The sequence below is a fragment of the Anser anser genome (genome assembly GCF_964211835.1).
Source record: "Anser anser genome assembly, contig: HAP1_SCAFFOLD_32, whole genome shotgun sequence".
NCBI classification, from domain to species: Eukaryota; Metazoa; Chordata; class Aves; order Anseriformes; family Anatidae; genus Anser; species Anser anser.
Genome location: NW_028154148.1, coordinates 2757161 through 2777323, shown reverse-complemented (window position 1 = coordinate 2777323; position 20163 = coordinate 2757161). Strand labels below are relative to the sequence as shown.

Here is a 20163-nt window from a genome sequence, read left to right as displayed (position 1 = left end):
CTTGGACTTCTGGAGAGATGTCTTCAATTGTCTCTCAGTGCCTGAGGTTTGTGGGCTCCTCAGCAAAGCCCCCCGAGGGGGGATTCCAATGCCTTGGGCTGGGCGTGTGGTGCTGAGCTGGGCCGGGCTCGTGGGACAGAGAGAGCTCGTGGCAAGAGGGCCCTGGTGCAGAGAGACAGCTGTGCCCAGGAGCAGCTCCTGTGCACAGCGCAGCAGGGCTGGGGGCTCTGACCGCAGCTGGCACGGGGACAAGAGAGAAGGAGAGAGGGCTTGGAGGCAGTGAGGAGCGCAGCAACAGAGGGCAGCGTGTGGCAGGACAGATCTGCAGGCTCTTGGCACCGTGAGGCTCTGGCAGCAGGAACATGCAGGTGGGGTTACCAGAGGGGTCTTCTACAGCTGGCACATCCGATGGCTGATAGCGGCTGTCAGGATGGGTCTCTCTGTTTCTCCAGCGAGGAGTAGAAGATGCTGTAGAGAATGGCATTTATGGTTGGATGTTTCAATAGAAAGACCAAGGCAGTTGATACCTGAAAGGCAAGACTTTGTCTGTAGCCTGTGCTTGAAGAATCCTGCGGTGGAGGGGAGGCAGGTTTCATGGTAATGGACTGTCAGGATTGTACAGGAGACTGAGACTCCTGGAACATGGCAGTGAGGGACCAATATGTCATCAATGAAATTTATAAAGTCCCTTCCCACACCTCAGCCCACAGACTGCACCAACATCATCATTGTGGTCCTCTCAGGCTTTGTCCTAGGTGATCTTAGGGAGCTGCAAACACTCCGATGCCCAGTGCCCTGCCTTTGGGAGGTGTCTGCGGGCTTGAGGTGAGCACAGATCATTTGCAATGAGCAGGAGCTGCCTCCTCTGCAGGCAGAGCTGCAGCACAGGAGGGTGTGCTGAGTGTCCGTCTGTCCCTCCCTGGCCTTGCCTCCCCTGGCAGCAGCACGCTGCCATTCCTCCTGGCTTCTCCACCTGGCCGTGCTGCTGCTGCTCTTGTTCCCAGGCTGCCTGGGGATGGGGGTTTCACCTGCCCATGGAGTGAGCCCTCGGGGTGCTTGGGGGAAGGGGAGTACGGGGACAGGGTGAGGGGTCTGGAGATGGGCACTTGGAGCCTGGATTCTTCTGCTCTCAGCAGCATCCAGGTTTTTTTCAGGTGCACTTCTGAGTGCAACTGTCTTGTAGATCAAAGAAATGGCAGCAGAGGGCAGCTGATAGCAGAACTGATCGACTTAGGGCCCTAACACTCTCTCTTAAAGGACTATGGGCTGTAAGGGTACAGTCCCTTTGTCTCTGAGGATTCACAGGGTCTTACTTGGAGTGCAGGAGAGATGCCTGGACTTCTGACTTAAAAGCAGGCTTCAGGTGTCTTGGGGCAGCTAGAATAAAACATACGAAATAAAAATAAAAATCCCAACAGCACTCCTGAGCAGTTGGTCTGAATGTGAGCCAAACTGGGGCAAAAGTCTTTGATACTAGCAGAAAAGTAAATCTGAGATGACACCAAATTCCTCTTTATGTCTGGCTGTAGGGCAGGACTGACTCTTCCATTGCCCACAGCAAAGTCTCCTGCTCCCATGGACACCCTAAGGCAGGACCAAGTAGAACTCAGGAAAGGGACCTGCCATATGCCTGCCTGGATGTGGAGAATCATTTGGGGAGGTTTAAATGAGAAACGGTAGGAGTTTTCCTCTGCTAAGTGGGTTGTACATTATTAATGTCTTTCTATGCTTTGAGCAGAACCTGATGCCTCTAAACAGCAGATGACGAACAGCAGCTCCATCAGTGAGTTCCTCCTGCTGCCATTCGCAGACACGAGCAAGCTGCAGCTCCTGCACTTCGGGCTCTTCCTGGGCATCTACCTGGCTGCCCTCCTGGGCAACGGCCTCATCCTCACCGCCGTAGCCTGCGACCGCCGCCTCCACACACCCATGGACTTCTTCCTCCTCAACCTCGCCCTCCTCGACCTGGGCTGCATCTCCACCACTCTCCCCAAAGCCATGGCCAATTCCCTCTGGGACACCAGGGCCATCTCCTATCAAGGGTGTGCTGCCCAGGTCTTCCTTTTATTCTTCTTCGTTGGAGCAGAGTACTTCCTTCTCACTATTATGTGCTACGACCGCTACGTTGCCATCTGCAAGCCCCTGCACTACGGGAGCCTCGTGGGCAGCAGAGCTTGTGCCCAGATGGCAGCAGCTGCCTGGGGCAGTGGCTTTCTCCATGCTGTCCTGCACACGGCCACTACATTTTCCCTGCCCCTCTGCCAAGGCAATGCTGTGGACCAGTTCTTCTGTGAAATCCCCCAGATCCTCAAGCTCTCCTGCTCGGATGCCTACCTCAGGGAAGCTGGGGCACTTGTGTTTAGTGTTTCTTTAGTCTTTGGTTGTTTTGTCTTCATAGTGGTGTCCTATGTGCAGATTTTCAGGGCAGTGCTGAAGATCCCCTCTGAGCAGGGCCGGCACAAAGCCTTTTCCACGTGCCTCCCTCACCTGGCCGTGGTCTCCCTCTTTATCAGCACTATCATGTTTGCCTACCTGAAGCCCCCCTCCATCTCCTCACCATCCTTGGACCTGCTGCTGGCAGTTTTATATGTAGTAGTACCTCCAGCAGTGAACCCCCTCATCTACAGCATGAGGAACCAGGACCTGAAAGCCACACTGAAGAAAATGATTCTAGTGGTAATATTTACTTGGCAATGAATTGGCTATCTCCCTTTTCTAGTTTAACTCAAGTTAATCTCAGGCGATTTGTGACCTTTAGGTACGTATTCTTTAAAATTCTGTTTGCGCATAAATATTTGCTTTCATTCCTCTTTTCCAAATGAGCAACCCTCTCTTTGACCGAGAGGTTTTCTGTAAACATGTTTATTCCTAAATGACACCTGGCCTCTCTTGTGGCATCTTGTTAATAAAAGTGAAGTTGCTCGGTGCTCAGGGCTCTTCTTCCCAAACTGGAGTGCAGAAGGCGCTCAGGGAGTGCCAGGCTCAAGGCCTCACTCTTGTGCTTGGGTGACACCTGGACACAAGGGCATGAGGGCACGGGGTGGGGGATGAGGGAGTCAGGGCTGGACTGAGTCGTCACTGGTGGATTCCCAGTGCCCCTGGAGGCCCTGACTGGTCAAGAAGCAGCTTCCTGGAATTGAAACATTACAAGGCTGGTGGCATCATGGAGGTATCGGGAGCCACCAGGATATCCTAAGGGTTCTCCTGGGATGCCGTGTGCCTTGTGTTGGGTGGGCAGCGAGTGGGTCTTCACAGTAAAGCTAAGCCAAAGGATGCCCGGGCTGATGGGAGCTCTGCAATGCCAGGGCACACAGCGAGGCCACAGCACAAAGGTCTCAGAGACCTTCAGTGAACAAGCGGAAAGGGCCAAGACAGGAAGAAAAGGCAAGGGCAGGCTGCGGTGGGGAGAGGTGGGCAGGGGCTGGGCTGGGTCTCGCAGTGCCCGGCAGAGGGCAGCAGCAGCGTCAGGGAGCGGTGGCAGCATGCAGGGGAGGGCTCCCAGCAGGGCTTGGTGCTGCAGAGCCAGGGCTGGGGAAGGGAGCCCCGAGCTGCAGGGGCAGGGGACACGAGGCCGCTCGGGGCCCTTGCTGGCCTGGGCAGAGCAGGAAGGGGGCCCAGGGCATTCGTCCCCTCACCGCAGCCTGCCACGACCTGCACGGCGCTCACGGAGCGTTCAGGGCCAGGCTCTGCCCCGTGGTGCGCAGGGAGAGGGCAAAGCCTCTCTGAAAAAGAGGCTGAAACTGAAAAAGGTCCCTCCCCTGCCCCATGGTGTGACAGGGCCAGGGTTGGAAACGTTACCTTTATTTGATATAGTTCTTGTATAATTTGCATTGGTGCTGGCGCAATAAGACAGCTCCTTCAGCAGTGATGTACATCCTTCTTCATGTTAGGACACAACTCAACGTCCTTCACTCTGCTTTATCTCACAGATGAACTGGATTAGGTCTCCTTGATTACTCTGAGGCACAGTGCAGTGCTTTTTGCCTTTTGACACTCCAGCACAATATGTGTGACTTTCCCTTACTCTGCGCATTGACCTGACGGGTCATTTCACATTTTTCACTTTCATATCCCTAGTTGGAAGGGGATGATTCCCCAAAGTGAGGCAAGCTGATGGGTTCTGCCTCAGCCCTTTGAAGTGTCCTGCTCTTGAGTCTTTCAGCCTGAGTTTCCCACAGATGACCCACGATGGTAAATGGATGTTTAGGTGCCTACTAAGAAGGAGGGAGAGAGTCTTGGGATCCCAATGGCCATTTCAAATTTAGGTCTGTCCCAAGAAACGGCTGAAGAAGGAATTTACCTTGAAGTGGTTTCCTGTGCTGGGCTGGGCTGCAGTTTCAAGGAGAAAGAGCACTGCTGGCAGTGGAGGTGCCTGGGAAACATCACCTGTCCCCACCTTATCCACCAACGGGCTCTGGTCTCCTGCAGGTCCTTTCAGACAGCTTCCATTCCAGGGAATTACTCTAAATGCACCAGAGCCTCTGGAGGCCTAATGATTTCATTGAAAGCAGAACCAGGAAATGGGATTTCAAGGAAATATTTCAAATGTGAGTAAACTACTCTGAAGACCTTGGCACTGGTTGCTTATGGTCAGACAGCAAAGCTCTGCCTCAGTACCCAGTATTTTCTTCAGGACTTAAGTCATAAAGCAACTACTCATTACCTCAAATGATTCAATCCCTTCCATAAAATGTCACACAGTGTAGTTTCTCTCATGAAGAAATAGGCATTTTCAGGATGTATATTCATCACAGAAAAAGAAATACTGGTGTTCACCTGTACTTGCATTGTCATCGCTTTGTCTATCATGGTGTGCTCCCTCATCTCCCAGGTACATCCACCTGTCTTGATTAAACAGTCCATGCTGAATGTCCCCTTTCCAACTGCCTGTCTGGTCCTGTGCACTTCCCATGGTTCTCCTGGCTTGCCCTCCCCTTCCTCCTGGATCACTCAGAGCACCCTCACCAACCCAGGTGCTGCTTTGAGCTTCAGGGAGTTGAAGCTTGCCCATCTATCTGCAGTCTGTCTAATTGTGTCCTTAGAAAGCTCATCATCATTTATCATTGAATTAATATCATATGGATTAATTCTAATCTTAACATTTATAATTTCTGGTCTATCAGTATAAAAGACTTCTTGTCCAGTCATCCTTTTGGGAACATAAACCTCACAGGAGGCATACAGGATGAGGAGCTTGCTTTGCTTTTGGAAGATTGCTGCATGTTTTCCTGTTGTTTGGTTTGAAATAAGGAGAAACCCTTCTGCGCCTGTGTGCATCCAGGTCTCTATGGCAAGCAGGAGGGAGCTGGTGCAAAGGAGCTGTAACATCCAGCTGCAGACTTCTGTGCCGAAGTCTGGTGGAAGGAAAAGTGATGCAAGCGCCAAAGAGAGAGATGTCAGGGCTGGGGTGGTGAGGAGCAAGGTTCTCCATGTAGTGTCAGACCTCAAGAGTCTTCTTTTCCTCCCTATGCAGATCTCCAAAGGAGACACCCTTGATCAATATCAGTTGGAGAATAATGCTCCAAACTGAAATTCAACTAAACGCATCCTTTAAGATGAGAAAAAGATTTTTTTCAGGTGCTTCTTGAAATCTTCCTCCTTAACTACACCATGAAAGTTCTCCAATTAGCTCTACAAGTCTTAAAGACGTGAAGAAAACTGTGGGAGAGATATGGCTGCTTAGGACTTTCTCTGTTTTAATGAGTTCCATGGTGTATTTTGGTGCTGAGTCTATGAAACTCAGGTACTGAGAGGAGAATGATGCAACCGCTTGAGAAGGTAAAGTCAGAAGGAAAAGTTGAAGTGACTTGGAGTATTAATGGGCCCCACTGAGGGCTGTTCCTAACAAAGCCTCCCCAGGGACTTGTTAGGGCACATAATTGGAGGCCATGATTGCAGACAGGCAAAGCGCTGTGCTGAGAAAAGTCTTGGTTGGTTTTGGTGAAGCAGAAGGGCCAAGGCCTGACCCCAGCCACTGGGAGGGGAGATCCTGCACCCCCACGTCTGGCTCAGGGCTCTTCTTGGGGTCTGTATGATGTGGTGGGCAGTGTGATGCCACGAGAAGAACTTCATTAGGACACCTCCCCACCCCTGCACAGGGTATCAAGGAAGCAGTGAGGCCCCATTGCAATGATTATATCTCGTCTCCTCAGAAGCTCTAGCCAAAGGGACAAAAACGTCAGGGCTGTTGGAGCCTTCCATTCCTGCCAGCACCCTCTGCCTTCTCCTCTGCGGGCTTTCCTATGCTGTTCCACACTTTGCCTTATTTCCTTGAAGTCTGCAGACACCCATCTCTGTCCAGCACCTTGCTCTCATCCAGGACTTTCCATCATTTCACCAGTGTCTCATCAACCCTCACCAGCTGTTCCTTGAAACACAAAGTTAGAGTCTGATCATAGATACTCACCAATATCTTCCAAGGCCTGGGCCTGCTGCTGGCCTTGCAGCTTCGTGGCTAGACACAGCCAAGCCTTGTGCCTCCTGCTGTCCAGTCCTGGACTCAAGCAGAAGGGACAGGACAACCCCTGTGCGGGCCTTCTTTCTGTCTGGGTCCTCCTGGGGATGGAGGCAGAGGGGATCCCACAGGCAGCATGCCAAGCAGGGGCCTTCTGTTGGCCTAGCAGGGCCACTGGCAGATGTCAGCCCCAAAGTGCCCATCCCAGGGAGAAGCCAAGGGTGACCTGCCACCTCCAGACACAAGGGACCTCACAGTCCCTTTGCGTGACACGTTCCTGCTGCTGCCCTATCAGCTGCAGAGACAGAAGTGACCTCCCAGTCACTGCCCCGGTCACATTCCTCCTGCTGGGGCAGGAGAGCCTGAGGCAGAGATGAGCTCTCTTGTCTCTTTGGGACTAGGGCTCACTTTTCTGGATTAGAAATTTAGCAAATGTGTTGGTCTGCTTACGGTGTCAGGTCTGTGTTTAGGTTATGGGTAAGCTTTGTGGAATAGTTTTTTGTTCTACATCTGCCTAGAAGTCTAGGTTTAATAGAGGATTTTAATGCTAGTGTTAAGGGCAGGGATTAGGGTGAGCACAAGAGTAAATGCAAGTCTCATTCTTTAGTGGCAAAACCATTTGTTCTCTGGATACCCAGTACCCTGAGCTGGTGGAAGGGGATGAGGAGCAGGATGTGGCCCTCACTTTCCACGAGGAAATGGTTGGCGACCTGCTACAGCACTTGGATGTACGCAAGTCGATGGGGCCAGATGGGATCCACCTGAGGGTACTGAGAGAACTGGTGCAGGAGCTGGCCAAGCCGCTTTCCATCATGTATCCGCAGTCCTGGCTATCAGGGGAGGTCCCAGTCGACTGGCGGCTAGCAAACGTGACGCCCATCTATAAGAAGGGCCGCAGGGCAGACCGGGGGAACTATGGGCCTGTTAGTTTGACTTCAGTGCCAGGGAAGCTCATGGAGCAGATTATCTTGAGCGTCAACACATGGCATTTACAGGGCAACCAGGCGATCAGGCCCAGTCAGCATGGGTTTATGAAGGGCAGGTCCTGCTTGACGAACCTGACCTCCTTCTATGACAAAGTGACACGCTTGGTGGATGAGGGAAAGGCTGTGGATGTGGTCTACCTTGACTTCAGTAAGGCTTTTGACACCGTGTCCCACAACATTCTCCTCAAGAAACTGGCTGCTCGTGGCTTGGACTGGCGTACGCTTTGCTGGCTTAAAAACTGGCTGGATGGCCAGGCCCAAAGAGTTGTGGTGAATGGAGCCAAATCCAGTTGGAGGCCGGTCACTAGCGGAGTCCCCCTGGGCTCAGTACTGGGCCAGTCCTCTTTAATATCTTTATCGATGATCTGGATGAGGGGATCGAGTGCACCCTCAGGAAGTTTGCAGATGACACCAAGTTAGGAGCGTGTGTCCATCTGCTCGAGGGCAGGAAGGCTCTGCAGGAGGATCTGGATAGGCTGGACCGATGGGCTGAGGTCAACTGTATGAAGTTCAACAAGGCCAAGTGCCGGGTCCTGCACCTGGGGCGCAACAACCCCAAGCAGAGCTACAGGCTGCGAGATGGGTGGTTGGAAAGCTGCCTGTCAGAGAAGGACCTGGGAGTACTTGTTGATAGTCGGCTGAATATGAGCCAGCGGTGTGCTCAGGTGGCCAAGAAGGCCAACAGCATCCTGGCTTGTGTAAGAAACAGCGTGGCCAGTAGGTCTAGGGAAGTGATTGTCCCCCTGTACTCGGTTCTGGTGAGGCCGCACCTCGAGTACTGTGTTCCGTTTTGGGCCCCTTTCTACAAGAAGGACATGGAGGTGCTCGAGAGAGTCCAGAGAAGGGCAACAAAGCTGGTGAGGGGTCTGGAGAACAAGTCTTATGAGGAGTAGCTGAGGGAGCTGGGATTGTTCAGCCTGGAGAAGAGGAGGCTCAGGGGCGACCTTATCGCTCTCTATAGGTACCTTAAAGGAGGCTGTAGCGAGGTAGGGGTTGGTCTATTCTCCCACGTGCCTGGTGACAGGACGAGGGGGAATGGGCTAAAGTTGCGCCAGGGGAGGTTTAGGTTGGATATTAGGAGGGACTTCTTTACTGAAAGGGTTGTTAGGCATTGGAACGGGCTGCCCAGGGAAGTGGTTAAGTCACCATCCCTGGAGGTCTTTAGGAGACGTTTAGATGTTGAGCTCAGTAATATGGTTTAGTGGAGGACTTGTTACTGTTAGGTCAGAGGTTGGACTAGGTGATCTTGGAGGTGTCTTCCAACCTAGACGATTCTGTGATTCTGTGAAAGCCAAGGCACAAATGGAACTGAGCTTATCAAGTGAAGCAAAGAATAACAGGAAGAGATTCTGTAGATACATTGCTCAGAAAAGAAAGGCCATGGAGAGTGTACCCCCTCTGATGGATGAGAAGGGTGAACTGGTAATGACAGCCATGGAGAAGGCTGAGGGACGCAGCAACATCTTCTGCTGAGTCTTCCCTGCATGTCAGGCTTCCCAAGTCTTTCAGTTACCTGAACCCAGAGATGGAGGCTGGGGGGCAAAGTCCCACCCGCTGTAAGTGAAGAGCAGGTTCGAGACCATCTGATGAAACTAAACAAGTACAAGTCTATGGGGTTTTGGTGAAGCAGAAGGGCCAAGGCCTGACCCCAGCCACTGGGAGGGGAGATCCTGCACCCCCACGTCTGCCTCAGGGCTCTTCTTGGGGTCTGTATGATGTGGTGGGCAGTGTGATGCCACGAGAAGAACTTCATTATGGCACCTCCCCACCCCTGCACAGGGTATCAAGGAAGCAATGAGGCCCCATTGCAATGACTCTATCTCGTCTCCTCTGAAGCTCTAGCCAAAGGGACAAAAACGTCAGGGCTGTTGGAGCCTTCCATTCCTACCAGCACCCTCTGCCTTCTCCTCTGCAGGCTTTCCTATGCTGTTCCACACTTTTCCCTATTTCCTTGAAGTCTGCAGACACCCATCTCTGTCCAGCACCTTGCTCTCATCCTGACATTTCCATCATTTCACCCATGTCTCATCAACCCTCATCAGCTGTTCCTTGAAACACAAAGCCTGGGTCTGATCATTAACTCCCTTTCGGTGACCTCTCTCACCACAGCACGACCATTTGAGAGACATTTCTTCCTCCTCATTGCCAGAGCCACCCTTCCAAGGTGCAATTTTTGACGGTTTTTTCTCTCCTGCTCTTTCCTACTACCAAAGAAAGCTCCATCAGGGTGGCAACCGCTCCTGAAGCAGGCATCCCAACCCATCAGGCTCCTTGCGGCCTGTCAGCCAAGCAGACAGAAGTCACCTCCCCAGCATCTCCCAAGGCCTGGGCCTGCTGCTGGCCTTGCAGCTTCTTGGCTAGACACAGCCAAGCCTTGTGCCTCCTGCTGTCCAGTCGTGGACTCAAGCAGAAGGGACAGGACAACCCCTGTGCGGGCCTTCTTTCTGTCTGGGTCCTCCTGGGGATGGAGGCAGAGGGGATCCCACAGGCAGCATGCCAAGCAGGGGCCTTCTGCTGGCGTAGCAGGGCCACCGGCAGATGTCAGCCCCAAAGTGCCCATCCCAGGGAGAAGCCAAGGGTGACCTGCCACCTCCAGACACAAGGGACCTCACAGGCCCTTTGCGTGACACGTTCCTGCTGCTGCCCTATCAGCTGCAGAGACAGAAGTGACCTCCCAGTCACTGCCCCAGTCCCATTCCTCCTGCTGGGGCAGGAGATCCTGAGGCAGAGCTGAGCTCATCAGAGCATTCCCACCCATCTCCTCCTTGTGGCCCACAAGCTGATCAGATCCATGGCCCCTCACACTCATCGGTGAACGCAATGGTACTGCATGGCAACCTCATGGTTCCTGCCCTGCTCCAAGGGAACAAGAACGTAACGTTAAGGGTTAGGAGAGGGGTTGAAGGTGAGGAGGTTAATGCACAGGAGGACAGGGTTTGGATGTTAGTTGTTCATGTATGGCATTAGGGACTGCGGTGAACATTTCTGGGTGAGAGCTTAAGAAAATATTGAGTGGAAGGGTTTGGTGTTGTGCTTGGGGTGTCAGGTCTGTGGTTAGGGTATGTGGAATCTCTTTGGTTTAGCATTTTGTTTAGGTCTGCAAGAACACTGGGTTTAAATAGAGCATTTAAATGCTTGTGTTAAAGGCTGGAATCAGGGTGAGCAAGTGTGTGAAGGTAAGGGAAAGGTCTTATGGACTTATCTTTGCTTCAGGGGATATTGTGGTCAAAAATTAGAGCAGTGGAATCCTGTCAGGGTGTGGAGTGTCATTTAAATTTAGGTATTAATGTTACAGGTTAAAATAAGGTAAGGGCCTCACATGACTGCTTTAAGTCAGCTCTATGGTGGGATCAACATTACCTGAGCATTCTTACCTCTCCAAAATCATTAGCTTCTGCTGGCCAAGCTCCTCTTCCCTCCCCCAGATCAAACATCTCTCCTGGCCAGCCTTCTCCTGACTTCCCCATATCAGTCATCTTCTTAGGGGCAGCTTTCTGATGGCTTTCATGAACTCAGAGTATCTGTCTCACCTCGTTTGGCTTCTCTGCTCCTGAGAAAGAAGCAGCTCCTAAGCCAGCACGGAGAAGGACACAAAGGCTGTAGAAGCATCATTCACAATGTGCTCAGCAACTCTGCAACACCACAAAGGTGTGCTTCCTACCTTCAGTTTTGGTCCCAGTATGTTTCTATGGACACAGGGTAAGTTTTTTCAGGCCCTCATGCAGGCTTTATGTTCACCCAGGCATGTGGAAGTCAGTGGCGCCCTCTGTGTAGAAAACTGAAAGCAGCCCTGAAGGATGAGTTGTGGGAAAAGCTGAAACCTCTGACATGACAACCCCTGTTCAAGACCTCATCCTCTATGGGGGCTACTATCTACTTAGGAAGAGAGGATCTCACAAACTGTGTGCAGAGCAGATGCATCTGGTGTCCCATCATGGAGACCAGCAGATGTGAGCCTAAAGGCACAGATCCCAGCCAGGAGCCAAGGGATGACCTGTCAGCTGCTTCAGAAAAAAGTCACCTCACAGGCCACTTAACAGCCATTAGCTTCCTGCTGGACTTGGAGCTTCTGAGGCACCACTGAGCTCATAATATCACACCTACAAAACACCCCCTTTTTGGCCCAGAATCTGCCCAGGTAGAAGTGATCTGGTTGTGCTCCTTCCAGCCCATGGCACAGCTCCTGGGCTCCCAGCCTATCTGACACACAGGAGCCAGTGCCGTGCCAGTTCTGGGAGGTGCTAGGGCAGGAGGGACCTTGCAGTCAAATCACTCGCCAGACTCCTTGGCTGGGGCTGCTGCGTGCCCTGGGGCTGCAGAGCGCTCCTCTGCCTGCTCACAGCAGATTGAGCCCTTGAGCTGTGGTGAGTCCACCTTGGAGGAGATCCCCCCTTAGGAGGGAAGTGCTGCAGCGCAGGCCGGCTGTGCCACTGCCGTGCCCACTGCCTGTCCCTGCCTGCAGTCCCAGCACAGCCCCACAGCAGCACTGGCACCAAGCTACAGGAGCAGCCGGGCCTGACCCCACCAGCAGGGCTCAGCACCAGAGGGGGGCAGTGGCAAGAGAGCAGCTCGGCATGCCCCAAGCGCTGGTGCTCCCTGGCCGTGCTGCTGGGATGGGACTCTTTTCCTCTGCAGCCCTGCACATGGCACTGCCCCTGCAGAGCCAGAGCAGCTCTCACAGGAAGGATGTCAGACATGGAAGGCAGTGCAGGCTCCTTTCTTTTATTTCAATTCACAGAGGGCCTGGCTTCTCATATACAGCATCTCTGAGCTATACTCGAGAGGTACATAGCGTGAAAGAAATGAGAGGAATCATACCATTTTAATGGGCAACTTTAGCCGTATTAAAACAAAGTCCTGTAACGAAAACACTCATAAATATACAAACACACACAAAAATAATCATATCTATAATATTAGTTGTTCTTGTAGTCATTGACATTATTAGTCATCTGCAGAGGTAGAATGGAAATTTATTGCTTCCGAAACACATCTAGTCATCAATTTCCAGAGCACATGATTCAGCTCCTTGTTCCTCATGCTGTAGATGAGGGGGTTCACTGCTGGAGGCACCACGGAGTACAGAACTGCCACCAGCAGGTCCAGGGATGGGGAAGAGATGGAGGGGGGCTTCAGGTAGGCAAACATGGCAGTGCTGACAAACAGGGAGAGCACGGCCAGGTGAGGGAGGCACGTGGAAAAGGCTTTGTGCCGGCGCTGCTCAGAGGGCATCCTCAGCACGGCCCTGAAGATCTGCACATAGGACAGCACAATGAAAACAAAACAGCCAGAAGCTAAAGAAACACTACACACAAGTGCCCCAACTTCCCTGAGGTAGGCATCTGAGCAGGAGAGCTTGAGGATCTGGGGGATTTCACAGAAGAACTGGTCCACAGCATTGCCTTGGCAGAGGGGCAGGGAAAATGTAGTGGCCGTGTGCAGGACAGCATTGAGAAAGCCACTGCCCCAGGCAGCTGCTGCCATCTGGGCACAAGCTCTGCTGCCCACGAGGCTCCCGTAGTGCAGGGGCTTGCAGATGGCAACGCAGCGGTCGTAGGCCATGATGGTGAGAACATAAAATTCTGCTGTAATCAAGAAGACAAATAGAAAGACCTGTGCAGCACACCCTTGATAGGAGATGGCCCTGGTGTCCCAGAGGGCATTGGCCTTGGCTTTGGACAGAGTGGTGGAGATGCAGCCCAGGTCGAGGAGGGCGAGGTTGAGGAGGAAGAAGTCCATGGGTGTGTGGAGGCGGTGGTCGCAGGCTACGGCGGTGAGGATGAGGCCGTTGCCCAGGAGGGCAGCCAGGTAGATGCCCAGGAAGAGCCCGAAGTGCAGGAGCTGCAGCTCACGCGTGTCTGCGAATGCCAGCAGGAGGAACTCGGTGATGGAGCTTTTGTTGGACATCTGCTGTTTAATCGCATCGGGTTCTGCTCAAAGAATAGAAAGACATTAATAATGTACATCCTACTTAGCAGAGGAAAACTCCTACCATTTCTCATTTAAATCTCCCCAAATGATTCCACATCCAGGCAGGCATATGGCAGGTCCCTTTCCTGAGTTCTACTTGGTCCTGCCTTAGCGTGTCCCTGGGAGCAGGAGACTTTGCTGTGGGCAATGGAAGAGTCAGTCCTGTCCTACAGCCAGACATAGAGAGGAATTTGGTGTCATCTCAGATTTACTTTACTCCTAATATCGAAGACTTTTGTCCCAGTTTGGCTCACATTCAAACCAACTGCTCAGGAGTGCTGTTGGGATTTTTATTTTTATATATTTTTTTGTATTTTTTATTCTAGCTGCCCCAAGACACCTGACGGCTGCTTTTACGTCAGAAGTTCTGGCATCTCTCCTGCACTCCAAGTAAGACCCTGTGGATCCTCAGAGACAAAGGGACTGTACCCTTACAGCCCAGAGTCCTTTAGAGTGTTTAGACCCTAAGTCCATCAGTCCTGCTATCAGCTGCCTTCTGCTGGCATTTCTTTGATCTACAAGACAGTTAAACTCAGAAGTGCACCTGAAAAAGCCTGGACGCTACCGAGAGCAGAGGAATCCAGGCTCCCAGTGCCCATCTCCAGACCCCTCACCCTGTCCCTGTACTCCCCTTCCCCCAAGCACCCCGAGGGCTCACCCCATGGGCACGTGAAACCCCCATCCCCAGGCAGCCTGGGAACAAGAGCAGCAGCAGCACGGCCAGGTGGAGAAGCCAGGAGGAATGGCAGCGTGCTGCTGGCAGGGGAGGCAAGGCCAGGGAGGGACAGACGGACACTCAGCACACCCTCCTGTGCTGCAGCTCTGCCTGCAGAGGAGGCAGCTCCTGCTGGGGACAGCGGGGGCTTGAGGGCAGAGGCTGTGCTGGGGGCAGAGGAGAGCAGGGGGTGTCCCAGGGAAGGCGCCTGCCCTGCAGGGGATGGCAGGGAGGTGCCTGAGCCCTCCCTCGCACAGCATTTCTGGCAGCAGCTCCCTCTCACCGCCTGCCCATGTCCCTGCTGCCTGCCCGTGTCCCTGCTGGGAGCCGGTTCTGTGTCCCCACGTCTCCTACCCATACACGCTCACAGGTTCCATCCCACAAGCTGTGTGCTCAGATTTATTCAGATTCCCTTCCACTGCAGGAATATGAAAGAACAAAGTCCAAAAAATTTTTTTCCTTTCAGATAAACTAAGCCTCAGTCCTCCTCTGGAAATTTCCTCTTATGCCATTCTCTATAACTTCTTCTACACTTTGCTGGAGAAACAGAGAGACAACTATCCCAACAAATGCTGTCAGGCATCGGATGTGCCAGCTGTAGAAGACCCCTCTGGCAACCCCACCTGCATGGCGCTGCTGCCAGAGACTCACGGTGCCAAGAGCCTGCAGATCTGTCCTGCCACACGCTGCCCTCTGTTGCTGCGCTCCTCACTGCCTCCAAGCCTTCTCTCCTTCTCTCCTGTCCCCGTGCCAGCTGCGGTCAGAGCCCCCAGCCCTGCTGCGCTGTGCACAGGAGCTGCTCCTGGGCACAGCTGTCTCTCTGCACCAGGGCCCTCTTGCCACGAGCTCTCTCTGTCCCACGAGCCCGGCCCAGCTCAGCACCAGACGCCCAGCCCAAGGCATTGGAATCCCCCCTCGGGGGGCTCTGCTCAGGAGCCCACGAACCTCAGGCACTGAGAGACAATTGAAGACATCTCTCAACAAGTCCAAGTCAGAGGCAAGTTTCCTGCAGTGTCCCCCTGAGGGCCAGCCCTGACACAGCCTCCCTTGGAGCTCGTTAGAGCAGAGCATTGGAGGCAGTGAGGACAAGGAGCCAAAGGCACTGTGAAGGTGACCCTGATGTGTAGGAGAACTGGATGTGTGTCACCAAGCAAAAGGACCAGGCGTTGACCCCCAGCCCCTGGGAAGGGAGATCCTTTCCCTTCACACACTGCTCAGGGCTCTTCGTGGGGCAGGAGGAGATGGGGATGTGCATGGCCAAGTGCAGGAAAATGGTACGAGCCCTGCCTGGTTCATGGGTGGGGGCGAGGAGGCAATGAGGCCCTGGTGCTTTACCGATAAGCTGTCTCCTCCTAGGCCTCAGTGGCAGAGACAACAGCCAGAGCCATGGACACAAAGCCCTGGGTCCTGTTGGGACTCTCAGCCTTGCCACAGCCCTTGCTCCTCTCCACACTAGGCTGTCCTAGGGACTTCCAGACCTGTACTTCTTTTCCTGCTGGTTGTAGACCCTTATCTGTGCAGTGTCACAGCAGATCTGAGCTGAGTGTGATAACTCAGATCTTCTTGGTGGCCATGCTCCTTGTAAGGCAGCTCTGTAGGAAGCTGGCCTGGTTCCTGGGGAGCAGCACCACTGCTTGTATGGCATCCCCCGTGGTGCCCAGGCCCTCCTCCTCCTGGGCACTGCTCTCTCAGCTTGTCCCAGTCTGCCCTGATGTGTGGGGTTCCTCTTCCTCTGGTGCGGGACTGGGCTCTTCTCCTTGTAAATGTCAAGAGGTTTCTGCAGGAGAAATCCTTCATTTTTTCGTTGTTCCTCCACGCTGATGCTCCATTCTCTCAGCTGTTAATATCTGCAGGCAGATGGCTCACCCTGGTGATGCTGTCTATTACAAGATAACTGCATCAACAATTGCAGGACAATTTGGACAATACAGGATTTAGTGGAATAAAACTGGAGCATATTATCATGTAATTATTAGGGGATTGAATTCCACTGGATTCTACCTTTTCTCTGCTTCCTTCTCATGCATGCTGTCATTTTGTTTGGAACCACATTCTAAATGTTGTGAGACTGTGCAGGGACAAAATTAAATGGTCAAAAGACCAACTGGAGCCTAATCTATCTATTAAGGATAATTAAAAAAATATATTTTTTTTAAATTCATAAAATAAAATAAAATAAAATAAAATAAAATAAAATAAAATAAAATAAAATAAAATAAATAAAATAAAATAAAATAAAATAAAATAAATAAAATAAAATAAAATAAAATAAAATAAAATAAAATAAAATAAAATAAATAAAATAAAAGGAGGAGCAATGAGAATCTTCATCCTCTATTGGTTGTGGGGGGAAACATAAGTAAAGGTGATGAGGAAAATGCTGAGGTTTTTATTGCTTCCTTTGCCTCATTCTCCAGCAGCAAGAACAGTTGTTCCCCTGGTAGTCAGACTCCTGAGCTGGTACATAGGGACAGCGAGTGGCATGAAGCCCTCATAATCCGTGAGGAAAAGTTTTGAGACCTGCTACTCCACTTAGATGTACGCAAGTCTATGGGGCCAGGTGGGATCCACGTGTTGGTACTGAGGGAGCTGGCAGAAGTGCTCACCAGGCCACTTTCCATCATTTATCAGCAGACCTGGCTATCAGGCAAGGTCCCAGGTGACTGGCGACTAGCAAATGTGACAGCCATCTACAAGAAGGGGCAGAAGGAGGATCTGGGGAACTACAGGGCTGTCAGTCTGACCTCGGTGCTGGGGAAGCTCATGGAGACGATTATCTTGAGTAGCATCATGTAACACTTCCAGGACCACCGGGTGACCAGGCCCAGTCAGCATGAGTTTACCAAAGCCAGGTCCTGCTTGACAAATCTGATCTCCTTCTAAGTCAAGGTGATGTGCTCAGTGGAGAAGAGAAAGGCTGTGGATGTGGTCTACCCAGACCTCAGTAAGGATTTTGAAACTGCTTCCCCCAGCATTCTCCTGGGGAAACTGGCTGCTCAAGGCCAGGAGGGATGTATGCTTTCTTGGGTTAAAAATTGGCTGTATCTTCTTTTTCAATAATTTCATCAGTGATCTGGATGAAGGGATCGAGTGCACCCTCAGTAAGTTTGCAGACGACACCAAGTTAGATGCAAGTGCAGATCGACTCAAGGGTAGGAGGGCTCTGCAGAGGGATCTGGATAGGCTGCACCCATGGGCTGAGGCCGACTGCATGAAATCAACAAGGCCAAGTGCTGGGTCCTGTACTTGGGGCACAACAGCCCAACATAATGCTGGGGGAAGGATGTCTGGACAGCTGCCCAGGGGAAACGGATCTGGGGATATTGGTGGATAGTCGGCTGAATAGGAGCCAGCAGGGTGCTCAGGTGGTCAAGAAGTCCAACAGCATCCGGGCTTGTACCAGGAATACTGTGGCCAGCAGGAATAGGGAAGTGATTGTGCCTCTGTACTCAGCCCTGGTGAGGCCACACCTTGAGTACTGCATTCAGCTCTGGGACCCCCAGCACAAGAAGGACATGGATCTATTAGAATGAGTCCAAAGGAGGGCCACGAGGATGATCAAGGGGCTGGAGCACCTCTCCTATGAAGACAGGCTGAGGGAGTTGGGGTTGTTCAGCCTGGAGAAGAGAAGGCTCCGGGGAGACCGTACAGCGGCCTTCCAGTACCTAAAGGGGACAACAGGAAAGCTGGGGAGGGACTCTTCATTAAAGAGAGTAGCGATAAGACTAGGGGTAATGGTTTAAACTGAAAGAGGGTAGATTCAGATTAGACATTAGAAAGAAGTTCTTTACTCAGAGGGTGGTGAGGAACAGGCTGCCCAGAGAAGTTGTGGATGCCCCATCTGTGAAAGTGTTCACGGCCAGGTTGGATGGGGCCTTCAGCAACCTGGTCTAGTGGAAGGTGTCCCTGCCCAAGGCAGGGGAGTTGGAATGATGTGATCTTTAAGGTCCTTTCATACCCAAACTGTTCTGTAATTCTGTAAATATGAAACACAACACCATACCAGCTACTAGGAAGAAAAATGTACTCTTTTGCAGCAAAAACTAGGACAATATTCACCGCTTATTCCATATCATGTCTGTCATGCTCAGGTCCAACACTTTCCAATTAATCACCACCACCCGTCTTTTCTGTCTTTTGATATGCTCACAAAAAGATCATCTCGTTAGCCTATTTGTGTATATAATAATAATAATAAAAATATATTCTATTATTATTATGTTGTTGTTGTTGTTATTGTTATTATTATTTCCTTTGTGTCCTATTAATCTGCTTTTATATCAACCCATAGATTTTTTCCCTTTCCTGCCAGTTCTCTCCTCTATCCCAGTGGATGAATGCTTTGTAGCACTGAGCTGCCTGCCGGGTCAAACCACAGCAAGTCTTCTTGGTGCCTAGCGTGGAGCACAACGGTTGAGATGACAGATCTGACCAGAGCGTTTTAAAAATATGTTGTTCTAAGCATTAGATCAGTTTAGCAGTTGCTGATCACAATGTCGATCTTTTTGATCTGGGGTCTGTTGTGCTTGTTTTTGGAATTGTGTTGTTGCCACCTCTGTACCTCGGGAACCATCTCTTCATCTCTTAGAAACTCTTAATAATTGCACTCTTTTACACTTTTTGCCTTTTCTCCTCAGGGAGTAAATCTATACAGGGTGGGGCAGGAGGTGCACGGGTGGAACTGGTATGGACAGTGGGGGAGGCCTTTCCCTACTTCTTCACTCTCCCTTTCTCCTTCACCTCCCCCTTCTCCTCCAGGCTAATTACACTAGCTCTTCAAAGCTTTGAATATCCTTGGGATGGTCAAACCAGCATGTTCCTATTGTTACATTTCCTGCATGTGTTCCATCTTTTGTTTATGTTTAAGCAACTACTTAATGCATGCCATCCAGAGATCTGTCCAGAGGCAGTAGAGTGAGGAGTGGCAGGGACTGTGGGAGGATCTGGGCAGGCACCTGGCAGGCACCATCTGGGCAGGGGGTACCTCCAAAGCTTTGGAACTTCATCCCTGAGCAAGTGTAGAATCCTAAAAAACTGTGAAATGCTTAAAAAAATGGTGTTATCACCCTGGCATTTCCAAAGAGACACATACCACTGCAGTGTGCTGGGTCTCGGCCTATGCTTACAGAGCCACAATCAATGCCACTCCAACCTCTGTGACAAGCCCTGCAGCCACTCCAACCCCTCTGACAGACCCTGCAGCCACTACAGCATCTGCAAAATGCCCTGCAGCAACTCCAGCTCCTTTTATGAACCCTGTGTCTGGGCTAGAAAACCAATCTTTGTCTGTATCAGTTGCTCCTATATGCAAGAAAAAACGATGGATATGGAAGTCAGTTTTTTGCTTAGTTTGTTTGTTTGTTTTTAAAAATGGAAAGAAACTCCTACCCAGACAAGAAAGGAGGAGAAAGAAGATGAGGCAGGCTTCAGAAAAGCTGGGCCATCATGTGAGTAGGAGGACCAAGAGGAAGAGGTCCTAAGAGCATCAGTAACCACGCGATCCCTGTCCCTGTGCCGCTGTGGTGCTGGGAGAAACGGGGCCCCTCCCTGGACTCAGAGGGCAGGAAAGGAGAGATGGTGGGTACACACGATGTGTCACCCTGTGGTTTCACCTGTGTGACCATGGAGAGGGCATGAGAAAGTGGGATGGAAAATCTGCCTCAACCCTAGAGGCACGGGTACGTGAGTGGCAAGGAACAACAATCCCTAAAAGGGGTTCTTAGAGAACTGCTGCTCCACTTTCCAGCGGGCAGTCCTGCAGACAGAGTAAGGAATACTATGAGCAGGACGAGAGGGGCCCTGCCTCCAGCCAGGGGGAGGAAGGGGACCATCGGCTGTATTGGACTGTGTGGATTCGATGGCCTTGCACATCAGGCCCCCAGAAGTCTCAGGCTCCAGTGGACACCACTGCACAGCGTACCCTAGTGCCATCAGGCTGTGGAGGGGTGAACCCATTTGTATGTCTGGAGTGACAGGGGGATGCCAACACTGACCTGTACTGGAGGCTGAGGTGAGTCTAAGTGGGAAGGAGTGGCAAA

At 51.7% G+C, this 20163-nt stretch overlaps 1 protein-coding gene across 1 annotated transcript; it reads left to right on the top strand.

Moving 5' to 3' along the window:
- On the top strand, positions 1 to 2697 carry LOC310890529 (olfactory receptor 14C36-like; the record flags this gene model as incomplete). The annotated part of the gene is made up of 1 exon (XM_083852858.1): positions 1 to 2697. The coding sequence occupies exon 1, from the start codon at positions 1762 to 1764 to the stop codon at positions 2695 to 2697; it is 936 nt and encodes a 311-aa protein (XP_083708984.1). The 5' UTR covers positions 1 to 1761.
- Positions 2698 to 20163: the final 17466 nt, after the last annotated feature.